Source organism: Cygnus olor, chromosome 15 (genome assembly GCF_009769625.2).
Source record: "Cygnus olor isolate bCygOlo1 chromosome 15, bCygOlo1.pri.v2, whole genome shotgun sequence".
Classification (NCBI taxonomy): domain Eukaryota; kingdom Metazoa; phylum Chordata; class Aves; order Anseriformes; family Anatidae; genus Cygnus; species Cygnus olor.
The window spans coordinates 10,222,469-10,245,850 of NC_049183.1; the positions used below are offsets into that span (position 1 = coordinate 10,222,469).

Consider the following 23,382-nt stretch of genomic DNA (forward strand, 5'->3'; position numbering starts at 1 on the left):
AGGGGGAGAGGCGGCGGGGGGCGGCCGGCAGAGAGCCGGCCGGGCCTGCCTTCCCCCCGCCGCCCGTCACATGAGAGGGGCGGGCGGCTGGGCAGAGGCGGCGGCTGCCGCCGGGGCTGAGGTAGGGCTGGGCGGAGGAGGAGGAGGAAGAGCAGCCGCCGAGAAAGGCGCCAAGCGGGTGGAGCGAGCCCCGGGCCTCCCTCAGCCGTTTGCCGTTGCGGAGCGCCCTGCCTGCGGCCCCAACATGGACGAAGAGGGCGGCGGGGGTGGCGGCGGTGAGTGGCGCTGGGGGGGCCGGAGGGACACCCGCGTTCGTGGCCGGGGAGCCCCGAGCCCGGGACGTTTCCGCCGTCCCGCTCCGCGGGCGCTGAGGGGAAGGGGACCGCGGCCGGGCGCGGGGGCTGGCGCCTGTGCTCGGCGGCCCCACCGGGGGCTGGCTCGGAGCCCCACGGCCGGCGGGGTCGGGCCGGAGGCTCCGGCAGCCGGGCACGGAGTGGGGAGGGCGGCGGCAGCGGCCCTGTGTCCCCGGCCCTCACCGGGGGCCGGCCCCGCTCCTGGCTCCGCTCCCGCCCGGCGACATCGCTGCGCTGCCCCGGTGCAGCTGCTGGGGAGGAGGGGGGAAAAGTACGCGGCTGGCAGCGGGCGGTGAAAAGGGCAATTATGTTCTGTGAGGGCTGCTGCGAGTGTGTGTGTGTCATCTTCGTGGCGGCTCGGTGATAATCACGGAGTGGTTCGGCCAGTTTGAACAAGGTGAACCGAGCCTGAAGGCAGCGGTGTGAGTGCTCCCAAAACCTGCCTTTAGAAAGTCAGGGCTCGCGTCCTGGGGGAGCTTTTTTAGTCTCAATTCTTAATCGTTGGGAGGACGGGGTTGTGTACCGTCCGGCTTCCAGGATCTGCAGCTCTGCAGCCCGCTCTCCTCGTGTGATTTTTCGTAGTGTGAGCGCGTTTGTAAAGCTTGTGTCTGAAACACTCAGCTCTTGGGTGCCGCCAGTGATAATGGTGCTGAGGAGCAGCCGGTCCTGCCCTGGGGCAGAGGCACTGGCTCAATGCTGTGCCCTATATTCACTGCTGTTGCTGCGACTGTGGCCCTATATTCACTGCTGCTGCTGCGACCGTGGCTGTCTGCATCAGTGGCATGGTTCAGAGTGAAGAGTGGTGGGGATCTCTCCTGAATAAAGCACTAAACCGCCCGCGTTTGAACGTGTTGCTTTATTTTAGATAGGTAAAGTAATGGCTAAGCCTTGTATGATTAATAGTTACACGATGATTGCTAATTCTAAATATAATTACCCAGAACTCGGAAATCAAGTGGGTTGTGGTGTTTGTTTTGACAACTTGGAAAAAAAAGTCTGTGATGAATCAGAAAAATAATTCAAGGAGTCGTCTGTAAGCATGGCCAGTTCTTAGCAGGCACCTCTGTCCCTTGGTTAGTGTTGGGCTTAAGTCTTTAAAAAAATCTGAAAAAGGAAACCAAATAACAAAACAAGACAGTCTTCCTTTAAAAATGTCATTGGGGACAATTGAACACTGTAATTGTAAAGGCCAGAAAATTCGCTCAACTCAAAATAAGTTTTCACAGCATTATGGGCTTGCATCTGTAGTAAAGGGAGATGACCGTGCCTGCTGTTGGCACGAGCCCTGTGTAATGTAGTAGTACCTGCTCATGTGCAAGGCTTAGACCAAGTGGACCTCTTGCTGAATCGAGAATCATCTTTCAGAAAGTGTTAAGTGTTTCAGAGTTGCATTTTCACAGGAGGAAAAAGATGGAAGCTCGGGCGGAGCTGGTCTGTATTGCTCTGAAGGCTGGTTTGTGGATGAAGACATCAGATTTTCATGTAGAGTGCAAATGAAACTATTATTTATAACTTCATATCACTAATAAACATGTTGCTTTTATGTGAGAACAGAATAGCTTATGTTCCTACTCGGCTTTGTTGTAAAACAATCGTAGACTAATTAGATTGTATTTTTTTTTTTCAACCAGTACTTAATGTTTTACACTAATTTCTTGTGAGTATTGAACTTTTTTCCTGACTAGAGATCCTGTCTGGCTTTTTCTTACGGAACACAGTCAGTTTGGAACACCAGGATTAGTTAGATCATTTCCAGCTAATGAATTGTTTTGAATTAAGAGTCTTTTTTTTCTTCTTTCTAAACAATAGAAAGCATGTGAAAAGTGTTGATTTGATAACCAATTTTAAAATGCTTTAGTGCCACTAAGTACTGAGAGTCGTGGGCTGCCAAGGGCGTCTGAGCAGGGCTGCCCAGCATTTGAACCTCTGCAGGACACCTCCAGTGCTCAAAAATTCACATGATTGACCGGCAGACTCATAAAGCTGAGCTTATAGATGTGCACAGGTACTTTAGGAAGTGTGCACAATTATTTGAGGACTGCACGGTATCACCCTAATTAGAGACTTGATCTAGATAAGCATCTAAATATCTAGGACATTACACTGTGATTCAGAAGGTAAACTGCTATTCCCAGTTCAGTTCTGCCTGCTGCCCTGCTCTTCTGTGTAATTTGCATCTGATGCTTCAGTTCCCTTAGTTGTCAAATGGGGTCACTTATTTTGCCACCTCTTGTAAAAACTGTGAATGACAGCGGAGCTATGTAAAGCTAGGATTTATTATTTTAGAAACACTTGACAGAAGAGAAATGTTAATTACGGGAATTGTTCTCAGTGTTTTCTCTCTTCTCTGGAGTCTAAATGGGGACATGCATTTATTTTATGCAAGCCATTTATACACAAACCTCCCATTGATTTCAGTGGAGGCTGTGTGCGTGGATTATTGATGTGATATGATCCGAGTCAGTTGGTGTTTGTCTCAGCCTTCTTTTGTGTTCTGATTAAAATATCTCTGTGGTTCACTTGATCCAGGAAATTTCTCCCCCTCCCTCTCCTCGCTTGGTTTAAAATCACATGTTTTGTGATGTGACTGAGGCTTTTCTAACATGCTTACTGTTACACAGGGGTGGTACCATTGAACCAAGATCTTTACACTGAATATTGCAGCAGGTGTGTAGAAGGCAGGCCGGAATAGTACTCTTCTTTGTTTCCCTGGATTTGAGTTGAGTTGTGCAGTTGCTTCGTGGTCACCGAAATCCAACTCGGTGCTGGTCTGCCTGGAAAAACCTACACAATGAAGTACGTAGTGACGTGTGTGTGTGCTTGTTTTGAGCCTATCTCCATGAAGGGCTCTCAACAGACATGCAAAAAGGTTAAAATCTTGTTTCAACTTAGCAAACATGAAAAAATATAGCACTGATTGTGACAGTGAAGTTTCCATACTGTTCCCCAAACTCTGTTCTTTATTCCCAAATTGTGAAGCTTTTTTTGGGGAGTTAGAGCAGTTCAGTTGCCAGGCTGTGCTAGTTGGCCCAACTTGCAGTGACGGTGCCAGGTAGCGCTTTGATTTCTATTATGCAGAGGCACTCATGAGGAACTAGACCAAGAGACCAGATCGTCTTGCAGAAGACTCAGAAGAATAGATTTGCTGCCAAACCAAATTTAGCAAGATGACTTCTGTTCTTCTGCATGGCAAAGCGGTTACACGTTTATAGGCAAAATCTGTTAAATGTAAGAAAAAACATTTTCTTCTTAGAAAAAATGTTTTTAAAAATGATTTTCATATATATAGAGATATCTATTTCAATTTCAGGCAGTAACCTCTGGACCGGTTCTGTTTTTTTTTGTTATTGTTGCTTTGTTTTTTGTGCATTCTTGTGTCTTTCAAAGGTAGATGTTACAGACAGAAGAATCCATGTGGCCTGCGCATGGTTCTAGATGTTTGCTCTGCATTTGGGACTAAATCTGCATGTTTTGTTTATACTAAAAGAAACTCATGAAATAAAGAATTTATTTAGCATAGAAGAATGTTAAACATGTTTCACTCCAGACTCATCAAAGTGGATAACTTGTACTGGTGGTTTTAAAAAGTTGTCCCAGAAGTTCTTTGGAGGAAGGCTTGTAGCTTTAAATAACACTGGGGGAGTGCCAAGAATATAAAAATGCACCTGAGTGTTAGACTAACAACATGTAGGGATTCTAGGAAGAGGAAAAAGAGCAGATCTGGGGATACAGCACAAAATTAAACATAAATGTCTTCTGTTAGCCAGCAGTGCTTCACATTAAGTCGCTTTTTGCTTAAATAAATAGTTCTCCGTGCTCAACCTACTTCACATTTATACAGGCTACCTGTTGGTTCAATAGGATCTTAATTTTGAGCTCCAAACATATTAATATTTACAGTGTAATTATGAATAATAGTTATTTATAATGCTATCGGAAAATGGGCATCTTAATTGCAATAACACGTGAATTTTTTTCTGAGCCTAGCATTCAATATTCTTAGCTGTGCCTTGGAAGAAAACATTAAATTTTTGCTGACAAAGTTTCCAGAGGTTGCCAAACTTGACAAATTGTTAAGTAGTATTTGGTGTCTGGTGCACAGCTATATAAGCATGGCGTGGATTTTAGTGGAACAGCATGCCTATAACATAGCATCTGTGTGTATTACTACATCTAGGAAAAAAAAAACCAAAACACCTGTAGGATTTACTGAGAGGAACAGAGTGTTCTCTGCAGAACGGTGTCTGGGAATCACGGTAATAGCCACGTGAAAGGGGGCTCCCCATGTGCTGCTGTTACGAGATGGATATTGCAGTCTTTTAATAGCAATGGTTCCATAAAAGCTTTTACCAGTTGAGGGGCTGCACGTCTCAAGGCAGCACAGGGTTTTCCAAGGTACATCCTGCGGTTCACATCAAATCTTTCAGTCTCATCATGTTTATTGCCTCCCCTTCTTTCTTTATAGGATTTTGAACACTTCCCAAGGGAAAATTGATGAAATAAGGTGTGTCTGTCCTGCAGTTTCTTCTGCTTGCCGTCTTTTCCACCTGTGTCTCTCCCTTGCTTGCACTATAGAAAAGTTTGATCTATTGCCTTTAAGAGCTTTAAACTGTTTCACTTATACTGTAGCTCCATCTTATCTGCTGCTATCTTTTGCTTGCTTCCTTTCCCTCCCAGTGCAAACATGCTTTGGTCTGTTTCTTTTTACACTCTGTCTTTGGCCCCATTTTCATGTTGAACTACTGCCCCATCTTCTTTTCATGTTGAAAGTCATCGAATGAGCTGTTTGCAGTTGCCGTCTGAAGAGCATGTTCTCCAGGTTCATCCTAGGTCCGTTCCACACTTGTCCTGACCCCTTGTACTCAGTACATTCCCTTCCTCCTCTTCGTCCAGCCAGCTGCCTCTAGTACTGTTTACTATACTTTTCTTTTTGAAATCTTGCTCTTTCTTGGCTTCTTTCACTGTTGTCTCCTCACTCCCCTCCGATCTTGTTAATCACTTTTTCATATGGAAGATCATCTTTCTGCTTCCAAATTTTTGTGAAGATTTGCAGGATCCTGTGCTTGCCTTAATGGTCTTCCTTCGTATGCCTTGTTCTGAACAATCAAATTTGCAAATAGAAATCAAACTGTTGTGTTTAAAGGGATGACTTCCAGCATACACTGTCTGCTCTGGATCCAGTGCCATCTGTCCCAGCTAAAATGCTACCTTGTTTAAGATCTTAAGATTGCATAATTGCCATCTTAAGTTTAATGAGTCTAAACCAGAGCTGTTAGTGTTGTTTCCACCCACTGCCTTTCTTAGTGTCCATGGGTGCACACCGACATCCCGAGTGGCTATTGACAAGGAAATAATCAGATGTTAGAATTTATTCTTTCTTTCTTTAAAAAGTACATAGAAAAGTTGTACGAAAAAGACATTTAAAAAGGCAATGCAAAACCTTTTGAACACTTTTGCAATCTTACTCCTGAAGTTAGGAAATAAGTTGCATGTTCCTATGCAATATTTGTTTTCCTATTTGAGTGCACGAATAAATTTAATCTGGTTATGGGATCCCACACTACGCTTTCTGCACACTTCTGCATGGGGCTAGGCAGCGTGTGGGGTAGTGTCTCGTGGTGACTGAAGCTGTCTGTGGGAATTATTTCCACATTTTTGAGGCAAAGTGGTAGTTAAGGTTGTCTGCCTCGCTTTGTCTTCCTGTGGTTTGTGAGTATTTAAGCAGGTACCGAAAGATTGCATTCATTTCAGCGAAGAGTTTGGACACATTGACCAGGGGTTTCTTTCACTGAGGATAAAATTAAGCCCTTAGCAGCGAGTCTGCTGGGAAAGCTTGTCAGCTTGCAGGGCTGTAGGGTCGCAATCCCATGGAGGTGAAGAACTTGTGATATTTTACTTTAATATTCATAGAGGCAAAGAAAACTTCATGTGAACAGCCATGAGTGGTGTTTCTGAATTCTTCACTGCGCATTCGTTTAAAGCAGTGTGTTGTAGAGGAAAGGTATGCGACTTAGATAGTAAAAGTGGGTTTAATTATATACCATTGTATAACTTTAGCATCTAGCAAATTGTTTTTAATTGCATATGACTTCCTTCTTTTAATTCCAACAATTTCATGGGAAAACTTAGTATTGCAAATTTTTTGGACAACAGTGTTTCCTTTTAGTGGGATAGACACACAAAATCTACTAAAAAACCATGTGTTTTGTGGTCCTCTGAGATTTGCCTGAAGAAGGAAATGGCTTGACCTATTTCGTTGCTATGAAGTAAAAACATTCTTGTTCTTTTTTTTTTTTTGGTGAACATCTGTGTCACATTTATTTCATTACTTTCTGAAGTTCTTTAAGCCCATTATTCAGTATTATAAAGTTTTATTAAACAAACAAACAACGATACATAGCTGCTTCCACAACTCTGTTGAAGTTCTGCTATCTACTTACACGTAGGTGGGATATAAGTGGGTAGCTTTTCCAATATAAGTTGACGTGCAAAAAGGCAAATACAGACGTTATCTAGTATTTCCCAGAAAACAAACATTTCTTTGACAAATTCAGTAGGATCTCATGGAGTTTAACAGGAAATGTAGCACGCTGGAAGCTTGGGAAATCTCAACCAAGACATGAAGTACTGGAGATCTTTGATCTAATTTTTCAATAGGTTGGACTTCTTGGCATGGTTTTACTAATTAGCCTCATTTTCAGATGCTCTGTTTATAATAAAAAGAAATAGCTTATGCCAGGAGTATGGAAGATTTGCGAAGGATAGATTTTACTGCGAGACTATTGATTAATAATGCTATAGAATTTCGTAAGAAAATTCTGTTTAAAACAAGATTTGGAGGTAAGTTTGTTTGTGATGATTGAATCTGAGTTCACATCTGGCTTTCCCTATCGGATCTAGCAGCCCGGTTGGATTGTGAGGAGCTGCTGTGGGTCCTTAATACCAAAGGAGAAAACAGTTGTTGATTTTTAGGTGAAATACCTTGAACTTTTTGAACAAAACAAGCAAGTTGTATGAAAATGATGAAACCCAAGTCTATGGAAATGGTCTGGTATCTCTAAAGCTTTGCCTTCTCCCCTAGGAGGCCTGAATCTTTTTCATGTCTCCAGTGACATACCACGCATCTCCTCCTTACGGTATTCTATTTCTGGCCTTGTTCCCCGTGCATTTATCTGCATAATAATGTGATTTTCTGCAGCTGGTTTGGAGCAGGGCTCGCGCGGGGTGGCCACGTAGAGTGCGTCTGCAAATTCACTCGCCGTCTGCTGTCTCTCAGGGTGCAGGAGCGGCTGAGCAGCAACTGTGGGAATTCATGTTGGTGTCTCCCCTAGCCAGTTACCAGTTCTCTCAAGGCTTGTAATATCCACCCTTCAGTCAAATTACATTGAAATTGAGTGGTACGCAAGACGTCGTTTGGCAGAAGGAGTAGATGGGGAAGAAAAGAAATGTATCCTGTCTCTCTCCTGTTCTCACACACATGCAAACGCAAAAAAAAGGCTGAAAAAATTGGCATGTGCAAGCAGGAAAACTGCCTCTTGCTGCTTTCTGTGAAAGGCACAGTGAGATGTAATCATTTAGTGAGTCACCTCTCCGTTTTTATACAAGTGCCTTATTAATAGGCAGTGTAATTTCCAGCATGGAGATGTGTGTTCGTACTGTCTGATTCGGAGTGCTAAATACCATTCAGGTTGTTTTCCTGCTCGGTTCCCAAGTTTTCAGAAGTCTTTATTTGCTGTTACATTTTTGCTTTCATATATTGTAAATATCATGTTCCTTAATAAGATCTTTGTTTAGCTCATAAGCAACGTTGTCTGGAGGGTCAACTTCTGACCCGAATGGGTCCTGTTGCCTCATGAGGCATGCACAAGAGAGGGGAATAGGCAAAAGGGGCATTTGTAGCCGCGTATTACAAAATAAGGGATTATTGTCGCGTAAAGTGGCATTTCTTATATTCAGTAGTCAGATTTCGAGTACTTTTTTTCTTTTATTCTCGCTCATGTAAGCGTGGACTAATGAACTTCCTGCCTCGTCATTCAAATCGACTGAAGAGGAATTTTCCCACCAGGCTGTGTACTCTCCCCGAGTACAACTTTGACCACTTGCAAATGCCATTTTTAAATTTGTGAAACTGCTGCATGTTTTTGTGGCTGTATCTCACAACTGGGGGCTGTGGGGGAAGGCTTTCCCAAGAAGTAGAGGTTAAACCAAGTGGCTTCAAGAAGCGCTGGTGGCTCTGGTACGGGGCAACTCCCTTCCTTGGGAGGAACCTTGCAAGTTAAATGCATTTTCTGACCATGAAAATCCTCCCAACTTCAGGCTAGTGGCTTGGTCCTATGTAGGACAGCCTTGAGTCCTTCTTGAGAAGCCCCCAGGGTCCTGCCCCCTTTCTTGTGCTTGTACGTGCTCAGCTGCTCGGGGTTGCCTACAAAGGAGCTCCCGTGTACAGGCTGTGCTGGCTGGTGATCCCTCGCAGATCTATGGACTTAATTGCTTGGGGTAGGTAAACGTGTGTCTGTGCATCTTTTTGGGGTTCTCCCTTTTTTGTTTTTCTCCATTTTTGGTTCTCTTTCTTTCCTTTCTGTGTGGTTTTCCCTTTGACTGAAAGGATCCTGCTTGGGCCATGCCCAAACCAAGCGCTCGGTGTTTGGGGAGCATGCCGTCAGGAGCCTCGCTCAGCCTGGAGGAAACCGTGGCGTAACCCTTGGTGCATGCTAACTGGGGAGGACTCATTCTGGATGTGGTATCCGTCACGTAACGCATTCATGGGCACGTCATGTTATGGAAGTGTATGTTTATAGTCTCAAAAGTAAATTTTTGTTTTAACCCGCTCTTCTGCAAGTCAGTTCTGACCTATTGTACCGCCCTTCTAGTTACTCGGATTATTACTTTCTGTACCTGCAACACTTCTAAAGGAGAATCCAGCATTCATCTGGGGACAAGGAGAATATCTGTGCATTTTTTTCCTTGTGCTGCTACTCCTGAATTGCAGTTTGTATAGAAACTGTTTCTGAAGTGGAATTTGAAACTGGAACCCAAGGTTAGTCGGATGCAAAGTTAGAGAAATGACTGTTGTGTCTATGAGAATGATTCCAGCCACAGAAGGGAGAGATTAAAGGCTTTCAGGTACGTGACTGGTTTGCTGTTTCTTAGCGTAGCTGATGCTGGTGAATTCTGCGGGCTGGGAATCTCAGCCTGGTTCTCAAGCCCTACTCCTGTGTGTGATGTGAGGTCAGCCTTTTTGGGAAGCCTGTGACACTGCAGTTTGCTGGAGGTGGTGTGCTCAGGACAGATAAATGGAGCATATGGTGTTGATTTTTATTTTTTTTTTTGGCTATAGGAAGTGCATTTTTGTGCATTAAATATAGTAACTTTCTTTTTTAAATATCTGAGAGGAAACTTCCCCCCCCAGCGTTTTTGAAATCAAAATACATCTTTCTTCACCCTCGTTTTCTGCACTGTAAGTTGGAAGGACTGCAGTGTTTAGTCTTGGTTTTGTACCAATAAATGACATAGTCTCACATGAATGTTTTAAAAGATTAGGTGATATTTTATAAGTGCAAACATAAAAAGAAGGCTAGCTTAAGTCCTTCCACTATGAATTCAGTGATAAGTGTAGAGAGTACACGTTACGTCATTGTTCTTAATTGCTGAAAACTCATTTTCCTTTTGTATTTTCTACCTGTGTTGCAAGCATGAAATAGAAACGTATTATGAAGGGGAAAGGTTGGGTGAAATTGGTAATCCAAATTAAATACAAATAATACTCTAAAGTTTATGGAGCCTGTGGGTGGGTGGACTTGGCAGATACATCCATTGTGGTATGTTAGACTTGAAAGACCATATGGAGATGATTATTTTCTGGCATTTTGTAGTAAAGGTTTTTGTAGTAGGATTTTTTTTTTTTTTTTAGAAAAGGGGATGAAAAATAGGAAGAATAATTTCAGTTTGCATCGAGTAGTAAAATAGTTTGTTGTAGTAGCATATGGAAAAGCAATTTATTCAAAGTTAAGTTGCTAAAAGAAATTCTCCTACTGTTTTCCTATTGGCTTTCTTGTTTTGTGAACGCAGCCAGAGATCCTATGCAGCTGGGACTAATACAGGATCCAGCTGTAACTTTTTTTATTGTTGTTCAGATGTCCGGTGATGGTCAAATCTAAGTTATTGTGTGGAAATTCAGTAAAGGAAAAGGGCAGGGTGGGAAAAAAGTGACTCTCTATAAAAATATTCCAGTAAAAGCAACAGGAACTAGGAGTATCCATTTCAGAACTCTGCCATTAATCCCATCCTGAAATACTTAAACGCCTTCAGATTTTGCTGTAGACTTTAAGTCATCTAGGATTTTTTTTTTTAAAGAAATGAAGTTGCCTGAATGGAGTGGGAAGGTAGCCATACTTTTAGATTACTTTCGGAAGAAGGTATCAATTTATCACTCCTAGTACAAGATTTAATTGAAACAAAATCCTTTATTGTCTTTAAAGTATTGGTACAATATGTAATGAGTTCTACAATCTTCATCGAACAGTTTTGATTTTGCTAACTTCATTTATGCTGTGTTTCACTAGTCTTTGTTTTACAGAGCCTAAGTATTTAAGGAAGCGAGAAGCCTAATATTTTTCTTCAGAGTTCAGCTTCCCTTTGGTATATTTTGTGCTTCCAACTATGTAGATGATGGTTTGGATCCAGATTAAACAAAATGAGTGAGAAATACAGTAGGTACACGGAATGTGAGAATACTTAAGGATGACCAAAATAATGCATCCTTTATTCTTTCAAAACAATTTCTTTTTCTTTTTTTCTTTGTTATAAAGAAACTCAAGAAATTTGATCTTTTTAATTGAGCCAGCCATCCTGTATGTGAGTTACGTGGGACCAGTGATGCAAGGTAGAACTGCAGTGGCTGTTAGGTTTCTGCCTGCCTTTCAGATCTTCCTTCCACACCGAATTTGCAAGTGGAATCCATCAAATGGCTACTAAACTTAAGAATTCTGTTACTGCCACCAAGTCTTTAATTTTGAATGTAGTTACTCAATCACTTTGTAATTATGCTAGTCAAAGTAATAAGTTTAATAACAATAGTATACAAATAAGTCCTAATTGACTGGAAGAACTAGCTTGAAATATTATATTATTAGCGATAGAGGAATTTTAAAACATAACCACAGTCTATAGCGTAATTTTGGAAAATATTAGTGTATACACCTTAATAATTCTTTTATTTAAAAAAAAAAAAAGAAAAAAGAAGATTTGTGGTGAGCCTGCTGGCTTGCTGGACAACCTGGCATTTCACCCCACTGTGCTAGAACATAACAACAATTTATTTTCCTTCCTGAACTAGTAGGAGCTGATCTGTGACTTCAAAGTGGAAGTGGAATGTGCACAAAATGGTATGCTTTGAAGGCACAATACTTCTGAAGCAAATCAATTGCAGTGTAGAAATCCCTATGCTGTCCATGCAGCTACGTAAGATATAACAATCTTTGGAGTTCTTGTACTTGCTCACCAGTGTTAATGTTAAGAACGAGGAAGTTTTGTTCCTGTGGTAGGATTGCTGCACTCCTTGGATAAGTGGCAGTAACAGTTGGTTTTGTTTGTATGGTCACCGAATCTACATGGTTGACTGGTGACTGTCAACGTGGTGATTATCAACATGGTGAATAACAGCACGTTTTGTGAACCTGCAACCAAATTTATTTTTCTACATGCCATTTATTTCTTCTTTTTAATTAAGCAAATTATGACATCCGTTTTGCTGTGTTACTGCACTGGGCGTCGTATATTGCATAGCTATGTTTGGGCTTTGTTGAGATTGATTCCTGTCCTGAGCACCCCTGTGTTTTATCTTATTTTTAAATACAGTATTATACATGAAATTAATACATGTAAGTAATTTTTTTCCCAACATTGTAGTGATTAAATTATCAGTATTGCTTCGTTTTGTTTTGCAAGAATAGTATTCAAAGTTCTTCTGAACAGTAGGTGTTGCGATCTTAACTGGCAGTAAGCATTCTACAATTTGTCTTTTGCAGAATTGGTTGTATGTAGACTCTGCCTGTGTCAAAGGCCACTAAAATACAGCAACGAGAATAAGGAACTATGCTTCAGGATGCTTTGGCTGCATTTGTGGTGTATTTGAGAGGAAATTCGGGAAGTATTGTTGCCTAGAGAATGAAATATGCCAGCTAAATTGAAGAAAGCAGTATAATAATGTCTTGAAAGGGAGAGAGAATGCTGCCTTTTTTTTTTGTTACACTTTTTGTTTTTCTCTGGTGCTCATATGGACTTAGAAGTTATCCTGTCACATTCGAAAATCATCAGGAGGTCCTTCTCACTTTATTGAAATAATTGTATGATAATTCTGTGGAAGTCTTGGCTTTTCACAACCTCATTTTATGCTTTAAAGAAAGGGTTTCGTGCTGAACAAACACATGTTAGCCCGATAGCATTTTCCTGTATTTGAATTGAGAACAGTTAAATGACTCCAAAAAATTTGTTGTTGTAGATAATGAATTTTAACATAGAATATGCGCATACAATAAATCTCTTCAACTAATCAGTCTGCTTCCTTTCCCTCCCACCCCCTTGCAGCTGGACGTTCCTCAGCCTTTGCTGCTGTATCTTGCTTCCTCTTGAGACTTTCTGGAATAGAGTTAACAGTGGTGGCAGGGATTAACGAACAATGTAGTGATTATATTCTGTGGGTCTGTATAAGTTGTCTTTTTCCATTGCTATTAATTCTTATGGAAGCTATGTCATCTATTCAGTATGAACACATTATGTGTGCCATGCAAAGTTGCGTGTCGCGGTATTTAGTGAAAACGTGTGTATCGCCATTCAATCAGTAGGGAGTATTTTTAGATTTCATTAGTGAGCTCATAAGTTCTTAGCTGGAACAATGCAGGATGGCTAGACTTCCATTGATAGTTTGCAATTAATTAGGCTTTGTGTTTCTTTGGCATATGGGAAGACATTTTTTAAACTACAACTGCAGGAAAATTCAGGAAAAAGTTTCCGTTAGAGCGAAGTTCATCACGAAGGTTTACAACTGCGGAGACAAGTGGAAGCATTTCATGTTTTCTAACAGCCTGATTCAAAATTTGTATAAGAGCAATTTTTGGTGACTCCTTTTCTTTAAGGAGAATTTCCAAATGTAATCTTTCAGAATTAGTTTCTGAATGTTTAGAGATATTGGCTGGACGTCTGTGGATGCGGCGCTTGGGTTTTCTGGTCGTGCTTCAAATACTTTAGCAAAGGTTAAGGTCCAAATCAGTTCAAACATTGAAGAGATGGTAGGGCAGATGCTGTAATTGAAAAATCTTTTTGAACTAGCTTTTGTATAATTTTGATGTGGTATATAGACTGCTCTCTACATGGTTCTATGCTGTTGGGATTAGGTGACTCGGTAGCAAAAACCAATGCTTAATAATGCCACCATTGTTATTAGCAACTGCCTTTCTCAGTGGGCAAAAAATACTTAAAACAATGAAGAAAGTGTCAGCAAATGGCATTCACCGGGTGTTTTGTACCCAGTGCCATATTGCCCGTTTGTGGAAGACAGAAGGATCTCTGCCCGGGGTGAACAAGTCTTCTCCTTATGCCCCTTGCTAGCAGTGCCCACGGAGGTGCAGACAAACACCCTATTGGCGCAGAGTGCTCAGCAGAATTTCCAACTTGGTATTTCTGGTTGCCCTTAGGCAAAATTAGGATGATTGCGACTGTTAATATGAGTCAGATTTTTTACAGCCTTACACAAAGTTTGTCTTTGTGTACTGAAAGCTCATGCCAGGTAGAGCACTGCTCCGAAGAGAGAGAGGAGCTCTTTGGAAATTTGCTTCTCAGAAGCTATATATAACTGCATTGTCTTATGAAGCTGGTATCTGCAGTTAAAGACGACATAATTTGCCGTACATATTACAAGTTTAGCAGAAGGTGCTATCTTTTATTGGTACCTTTTGCACTGTGGTGAGGGGTAACACAACTGAAGCATTTGGTCCCATTCAGTTGTTTCCTAATCGACAAAAATGTTTGCTATTTGAGCATGGCAGGATGAAGTGGAAATCTGAGTAAGAATGTTTATAAATAGGAGTAGCAGGAGTCGATGGATTTGGAAGGAGGTTAGTGTTGAATGCCAGTTAGTTACTTAAAGCTTTGTAAACCTTTCTCCCTTCAGTTTCAGGGAAAATGCTGAATTTAACATGCTATAAGTCTGAGAGAGAGAGAGTAATAGAAGTTAATTGCTTAGATCTTTGAAGTTGTTGTAGGGATACAGATTGTTTCTTATTAAGCACTTAGCTGAGGAAAAATGATTAACTTAATAAAGTAGAAAAATACACGTTCAGATTATTTTTCATTGATCTCTGGAAGGAATGCAGTGACTTTTTTTGTCAATACTAGGCAGGAAAAACAGCCTAGAAAGTGCAATGTACTATTCTGGCAGATCTGACTGAAACTGTTTGAAAAAGTTTAAATAGAAGAATGTATTTATTCAAAGGAGTTTTTGCTTGGAGTGCCAGAGGGTCTGCTTGAAGTACGAAAAAAATATATATTTTTTTCAACATAGAACTTATGTCTACACTAAAAAATAAATAAAAAGTATTCAAACTTTTTTAAAGCATGTTCAAAGTGAATGTGCTTTATTTTGGAAGTATGATGAGCCAGATTTGGTATAAACTACCAATGGTCTTTTGCCAAGCTAGGAATGGGAGAGCAGGGGTTTGACCTTACAGTAAGTGATCCATCCAGCAAACTTCTTATCAGTGAACCAGAGAAAAAGCTCTTTTATATCTGGATTAGTGACCTGTCAAGCTAATTGTTGCATGGAGTGATGGCAACCAACAATTCACAAATGCTAAATATACTCTTGTGTGAGGAATTTGAAAACACTATACAGTCTTAAACTAAGCCTTACTATTCCTTCACTAAGAAACCTATGAATAAATTCCTGACCTCTTAAAGTGCCCTCTTGGGCTACAGAGCATGTGGCGAATGGGCTTGTTGATGTCATAGCAAGATGCTGGAACACTTGGAGCTGAAGATGACCAAGAAGTAAAATATTGTACGACCTAAGGTGCATTTTCCTTCAGGTATTGCAGCTCAGCAGCTTCCATAGCAGGTATGAGGGTTGCTTTTTTGGATGAGACCGCAAGAACTTTGATGGTTTGCAGTGTCAGGTATTCCATCATGCACCCTGGAGCTCATCTTCTTTTGGAGGAAAGTAAATGCTACTCGAGCAGTCATTTGATGCATGAGTAGTCCTACCATGGCACCCTGGTTGCTGTCTGGAGACATTCTTTGGAGAACGAAGACTACTTTCAAATCCAGCATTTGCTCCACTTCCTTTAGCCTGCAACTGATCTTGGAAAATGAATAAATAGAAAGCTTCTGCAATAAATATTGCTTCTGAAATCTAACTCCAGAGCTGTCTCAGGCAGGGGTGGGGGAAGGGGAAGGATGAATTTTCCCTTGCTTTTTCTGAAAATTGGATTTGTGTGCTTTAGAAAGAGCCAGCAATCATAAGTAACTGACTAATGCTCTCCACTAATGAGTGAAGTACAGAGAGCAGCTCCCTCGTTGCCAAGAGTAGATGTTACTGGAAAATGATGACAGCAAGATGGGTTGAGCCCCAGACGTTGTGCTGGGAGCACAGTAGGTCTGGTGAACTGCGCCCGCATCTAAAGCAGGATTTGAGGGTACTGCTGGTGGGCGGCTGTGGGGTCTGGCCTCTAGGACCCCCCTGCAGCTGCTCAGCGACATTCCTGTCGATTTTCCATGCTGTGACTCAAAATGGATCTGACAGGAATGTCTGATACTGCTCTGGTCTGCTTGCTTTTTGAGCCTTTTTCCAGGTCTGTACTTGGAAACGTAGGTGCGAGCCAGCCAATGCTTTCCTCGCCTCTAGCTGGGGGTGCTGTGGTAAGGGCAAAGCTGAAACACATTGCTGCAAATTTTATTTCTTCTCATAGTGTCCTTTCAGAAGTTGAAAGGATCAGTGTGTTCTTGTTTGCTTCTCCCACACCCAACAGATGATGGAATAATCTCTGCTACTCAGAAGGAATTGTCCCGTCCTTGGTCCAGGATGCTTGGATGTTGGAGCTGGAAGCTGCCTAGGTTGGAAGCGAGACATTTGTGGTTAGTCCAGTCATTCACAGCAGCTACTGAGAGGTGGTGCGTGCCAGTGGGAGATGCTGAATTCCTGGGAATCATCCCGTATCCTCTGATGTGAACATGGAGCCAAACCCTGTTCAGTGGTAACAGTAGCTCAAGCAATCCAGCTTCCCGGCCTGCTCCGTATTCCGTGTGCTTGACCTGATTTCCATCAGTAGCTGGTGCTGAATGCTGCCTGTGGAGCATGTATGTACGTGACCACTCCTGTGCCCTGCGGGGAGAGCGGCTTTGGTCATGGCTGATGACCTGGAGGTAGCCAAGTGCTAACCATTTCCCTTTTTGCATTAGAAGAGAATGCAGCATAACTCACAGAGGTGGATAATTGCTTATTTTCTGACCTGGATTTGAACTAGATGATGTCTTTGTGCTGTATAGTATAATGATATATAATATCAGTCTGCTGAAGACTTGATGGGAATCTGTTAAACCTTGTTTATCTGAAGTTTTGTCATCTGGCAATTGTTTCAAGTTTTTTTAAATTACTGTTAGCATTGCCTGTATGCTTGTCTCAATTAGAAGCAAATAGCTCTGTCACAGAAATTAGTCATGGGATCATCCAGTCCCTTTCCATCCCATTCTTCGTATTAGTCTTTATAGTAGTATGCTGTGTAATACAGTATGCTTTTACTGGGCAAGATCATAAACGCCCCAAGTTAAAAAGTACTAAAAGGTACATGCAGCTTAAAGGATCTTACTCTTGGAAAGCTATTCGATCTTAATTTTTGAATTTCAGAGTTTTCCTACTGCAGTCAAGCTAAATCCAGTGATCTTCAGCTGCCCTTTCATTGCACTGTAATGAATGAAGGGTTTCAAATAAATATGCGGTATCTTTCATGTGTCACTTAGCTGTGCATACTTGGCACGGTGGTCTGTTGCTTTCACCACCTAGATAACGCTGAGGAGGAACCCTGATTTGTTTCCCAAGACTCCTACTTAAAAAGTGGCTGTTGTGCGTTGCAGACGGGTGCATAATTTGCTATCAGCTGTTACCATGGCCTCTCCTGGCATTGTTGCTGGATCAGTCTCTCACTCTGGAGTGCTGAAACATGAGCCAAAATTACAGAATTTGTTGTGACCTGGATCTTTCTGTGAAAGTCAACAAGAGAAATATGGAATCTGCAGTTTTTACAAAGACTCTATTTTGTGTTAACACTTAGAGTAACACTTACTGTGGGCTTTCAAATGCAAACATCAGAGGAAAGGAGTTCCATTTCAGCTGTAGCACAAAGTAACCTATGTTTCCCTGGTTTTGCACATAACGATTGCTCAATAGGGAGGAAAAATACTATTGAGTTCTCCCAAAATTACATATTTGTGAGACTCTGCCTTGCAGGATACATATTGATGGGGAAGAAATCTTTTGGTTCTGTTTGACAATGTTTTGTTGATCTGATGTAGCGTAAAGAAAAGGCTTGAGGCCTCTTAATTTTGGAGTCATAATACCATCTGCATTTTTCCTGGTGGTGTTGCTACACAGAGCTGATTCTGATCACCTTTTCCCGTTATTCACTGTGGGGAAAATCAAATGTAGTCATTTTGCTTAAAAGCTGAAATCCTAAGAAAGTTTTAAGGCAATATAAATTACACAGCAAGACAATACAAGAATGCATTTTTACTTTTAGTGCTTGGCACTGCACAGGTATTACGTCTGTCCCTCATTATTTCAGTGTTGTTGTTTTCCCTTTTGAAAGAGGGCAGCGATGTGAAGGTGATGGTGTACTTATCAGTTTATAGGTGTAACTGTAATCAGAATGGCCATTCACCAGATTTCTTAAACAGTACTTGGCAATCGATACCAATGAGGGTGCATGCTAACTTGGGTAGTGTTTCCACTATCTGTGCTAACCTGTCAATAACCCACCCCGACAGACATACTGCTATGTTGTGACCAGCATCTCCCATTACAATTTCCACGTTAGTTAGCATAAAATTTTGCTGCATTTCTTCAATATGCATGGCCATGCATATTTTAACACTGTGTTATTAATGCCAGTATTAATTTATTTGGGTAAGAGACTTAGAATGTGAAGTTAAACTCAGCTTTCTTTCCATACTCAGTGATTTGTATTTACATACTTTTAAAAAGAAAAGTTGGCCTAGAAGCATCTTCTGATCTTGAAGCAGGAGCAGAGTGACTTCAAAAGAAAAATGCGCCTAAAAGGAAATCCACACTTATCTATTTTTAATATCAGGTTGAACTACTTTCAGGATTTAGAGGATACAGGCTGCAAGGGTGGGGTTTGAGGGCTGGGCTGAGCTGGTTTTAGGGCTGGCTGATGTTTCAAGGGTTGCTGCCCCCTGTGCCTCCCTCTGCCAGGGCTTTCTGCCATGCCAGTTGCTTTGGCTTGGGCAGCTCTGTGATACTTCTGTGAAAGAGTTTGGCTTGCTAAACTGGCAGAAAACAAACCCAGAACAAGAAGGGATCCAGGCAGGGCTGTATATCCAGCAGCAAGTGGCAAAGCAACTCGTGCAGAGCTGCTCGTTGTGTGGTTTTTCTTTCCTCCACACATGACACCCCTTCGTTTGCTTGAAGGTGGTTCTTTTACTTGTGTTTGCAAAACACTTGGTTTCCTAATGGAAATGCATCAGAATGATGAGACAAGGTACATTAGTGAATATAAGATGTAGAGGAGGTAAGCGTAGTGTAATCATGGTCTTCAGTACTGCCTGTTCATAAAAATAACAGGGATGGTAAAAGAGAAGTGTTCATTAACTTAAACACTGCTTTCAGATGGCAGATATGTGTGTCAGTGGCATAATTAGGAAATAAAAAGCAAGGCGGTTGGCCCTTCGGTTGTTTCTATCGGCATATCTATCTAGCAGGGTGAAGATTTGAAAGCTGTTGTAAAGCTGTACCTATTTGTGCTTCAGTGCTGTTGGGAAAGGCAAGTAGGAGCAGCCAGGGTTAGCTGCTCATGCGAGCTGTAAAAAGCCTTTGTACACTCGTCTGTTTCTTTACAGCTGTTGTTGCTCCTGTTATCAGCATGGGCAGATTGTAAAGATACATATGCTGCAGTCAGTTGCTGCAAACTCCTGCTCCATCAAGTTCAAGAAACACATTTACTGTGGTTTGTACCTTATAGACATAAGCATATGTGCAGCTGTCTCCTGTGTGTGATAGGTGAAATCCTAATGCTGGATTTGGGAAGGCAGGTAAATGGCACGGATTGGATTTTTATATATATTATATATATATATATATATATATATTTTTTTTTTTCTTTCCCAGATTGGTGTTTTTTAGACCCTGCTTTTGCACAACTTCAGAATTGCCTACTTTCTGCTTGACTAGGCATGTTAACACCAACTAAATTGTATGTGGGTATTTCTGACCAGGACAAAAACATATTTTTGTGTTATTTTAAGTCATTCTTACACATTATAACAAATAATGCGTGATTTTTCCAAGAAGTGATTATATACCTGGCAGCAGTTAGCCTGCTGTCTCTTTTCTGTGTAGAATAAAAATGTATTTTATATTTACAATTTTTTAAGCCTTTGTTTGTTCTTTCAGTAAAACATGTTGAACGTCAATCACTGGTATAACTAAACTTACCCTGCAGAGGAAATAAACCAATTTCTAAATGTAAGAGGTCTAGTGGGTCATGTCAGAGGGAAACTGTTTCCTCTAAATGCCTAAAAATACGTTTTCATGTGATAATAGGTTTAATATTAAGTTGGGCTTTTTCACATATTATTAGAAGCCCCAAAGGACAGGTATCTTAGCTATGACTTGCTTGTAAAGTATCTCCTTGTCCTAGAGGGAAAGATGTTTTCAGCAACATCTTGTAATGGTGTGCTTTCCGGTAGTTAAACAATTACAATGATGGATGCATGTTTGAGGCTCTCTTCTGGGTTTTGCTGCTAATGTGCTTTCTGGTCACAGCGTCCCTCGTGACCGAAAACTCTCAAAATAACTCTGCAAGCCATGGACTTGGTCCTAAATTCCTCATACCGCTAACTGGTAATTTTGTGTGCGAAAGGATATTGTGTAAAGGTTTATTTTCACTGTTAATGGATGTGTGAGCACTACTGTGCTAGAACATGCTCAGCAGTGACTAAATAGCAAAGATTCATGCGTTAGGATAGTTTTATTTTATTTATTTATTTTTTAAAGGCAACCAAATCCAACTAGTTTTACTGATTGAATTTAATGCAGATATATTTTGTTTTCACACTGAAATAAATCCATGCAGGAGGATGTCCTCCTACAAAACCGTCCATGGAATTTTTAATAGCCACAAGTGGTCACAGCTTTGTTTATACGTCTTGTCTGAAAGCTGGAAAATGTTCCTATAATTAAGTTTAAAAAGGGAGCGTGTAGGGGGAAAGGAAGAGAGTAGCCTGAGAATATCCGTTGAGACAAATGTCCTGAGACGATCAGATTTGTTCTCAGGATGGATGTGTATTATTTTTAAAGGCCAGAAGAAACAGTTGTACAGATTCTGTGGATGGGCAAGGATAGGTTTGTTTAGTTTTAAGCCTCGTGTTGTGTAACTATTTTTGCACTCGTGAGATACTTCAGTAGCAGCAAAATGAAATCTATCTGTTCTATCTATCTAAATGAAGTTCTTTGCTTGGAATGGGAGTGCTTAATATCACCCATTTGGGGCTGACATGGTAGGAGGAGAGTATTTACGAAACCAAAATTTCGTTGCATCAAATAGTCAGGTTTCTTCATAAGTGAGCTAGAGAATCAGTGTTTTATCTATTGATAGATATTGTAGGAGCTTTTTTGTTTACTGGCTAGGGATTATTTTGGTGTTCTCTTGAGAATCTGAACTCTGAAATCAGGTGAAGTGGTGGAGCAAGATTGCGTTACATCTTGGCCAGTGAACGCCAGGGGAAAGGCTAGTAAGTGAAATGCAGGAATTCTGTTGGTTCATTTAACATCACTGGAGAGGATTTAATTTTTGCTTCTGGAAAAGATGAGGGATGTGGATTTGGAAAGTACTGGATTTTTCTCCTTTATTTTGGGATTAACTCCTAATTTGCACTGACCTGTGGGATGCTCTTTGCGTGTTGATCTGTTGCAGTTCTTTCTCAGTGTGCAAAAGACTTGCTTATTCTTAATTTTTGGTGCCTGCTTGCTCAAAAATGCAGCATTTAGATTGATGGCATTTTGGTCATGCTATTAAGTTTGCTTCATGCTTAACAAATGAAGGACAAAAGTGTAAAACAAAGGGAAAACAATTGGTGATGTAAAGAAATTATTGGGAAACAGGAATGTAAAGAATTGCATTTGACAATTGGATTTCTTTTTTTTTTTAATGATGCTATACCTTCAGTGTCAGCATCTGAGAAGTGAATTGATTCCCATGCTTTTTTGTAGGACTTGTCGAGAGAAACGAATACTGAAGGTGCCTTTGTAAGCTTCAGAGTTCTGGGCTAATGCCCGTGTTTGGATGCTGTGCTTGTGTTGCTGATAGTGGAAAATGATTGAAGTGGCATCATCACAGATACAGGACAAAACACTGATTACTATGGCAAGCTACAGTTTGTTTTTTGGTTTTGGGATGTGTTTTTTTTGGGTAACACCTTTAGTGTAAACAAACCTGCATTAAAAGTGCATATTCTGATAAGTATTTGTTTACTGGAAATTCATCTAAATGTATTTAGTTCAGTCACAGTGATTGAACAGAAATGGGCTAAGTTGGAATATCTATTTAGTCTTTTTTTAATGATTTTTAAATATTTTTAGTACTAGCAAGATTTATACTGTTGTCTTTCCTTCTGTTTTGCTACTTAGCCAGGAATATAATTTGGACTTACAACAATGCTGTGTCTATCTAGTAAAATCATCACTAGGCAAATTGTCTTTCTGTTTAGTAATAACTGAAACTCTGAAGTTTAAGAAAAAGGAAGGGCTCTCCCTGTGAGCTGAAGGGTTTTCTCATGAATGACTCACGTTAGAAATAGAACATTGTCTTTATTTAAAGATTAGAAGATAGCATAAAAGCATGATGCAACTCCAGTTTGTTCGCTATACCGAAGTGCTTTTCCATCCAGCTCTTTGTTCTTTTTCAGTATTTAAATGTTCATGCTAACTCCTCCCATCCTGTCTACTTTGTGTTTAGAATTGGTGAAAGCCAAAAAAAAAGAAAAAAAGAGGGTTGGAAATGACTCAGAGAAGAGAGCTAGGAAATTTGTCTTAGAGAACAAATAGGTAATATGCACTCAAGGAGCACTTGTGTGTGGAGGGTTATATGGGCACAAGCTTAAAAAAAATAATCTCAAGTGTTCTAGCTACAGAGCACTTGCCTGCACATTCAGCACAACTGAATGGAAGCGGCGTGGTCAGAGCACACATCCCTTGTGGCGTGGACCTGGAGTACCTGCTGAGGTCTGTGGTGGTGCTTCAAGGCACTGTGGTTACTCTTCAGGCATCTTTGGTCTCAGGTTTGCTTGCCATGAGCCGGAACGTCAGCCTTGATGTCACACTTTCCAGCTGTGGTTTTTGAATTTTTTGAATAAATGAATGTTTTTCTTCTCAGGTTGGAAGCATGGCAAGCACTAGCTCTGTTGTCTAAGAATACCTGGGCACCACAGCTCCGCAGGTTTCCTTTCCAAAGAAAATTCTTTTCAGGCTCTCGCTGTGGTATCTGCTCTGCAGGTTGTGGAAGGCACCTCACACACAGTGAGACAGACTGATTGCCATTCAGCTCTACTGCTGGGGAAACGTTTTATCCATTTAGAAGTAGGATGCTGAGTTTTTCTTGTATTTTCTAGGTGTTTTTAAAGCACTGGAGATCAATGAAAGGGAAAGAATATTTGAAGTGAAAAACAGAATAGATCCTTACTTGTAAGGAGAAGGTTTAAGTAATGGTGGGTGCCTTTTTGCATTAGTGATTTTTCTTTTTATTTTTTT

General features: G+C 41.0%; 1 protein-coding gene across 1 annotated transcript in view; it reads left to right on the forward strand.

Moving 5' to 3' along the window:
• The first annotated feature begins 70 nt into the window (after window positions 1-70).
• The window catches only part of CYTH3 (cytohesin 3), a 52,072-nt gene continuing 28,760 nt past the window's right edge, over window positions 71-23,382 (forward strand). Inside the window, exon 1 of the mRNA XM_040574530.1 lies at window positions 71-275. Coding sequence (XP_040430464.1) covers window positions 71-275 — 205 coding nt within the window. The remainder of the gene's footprint in view (window positions 276-23,382) is intronic.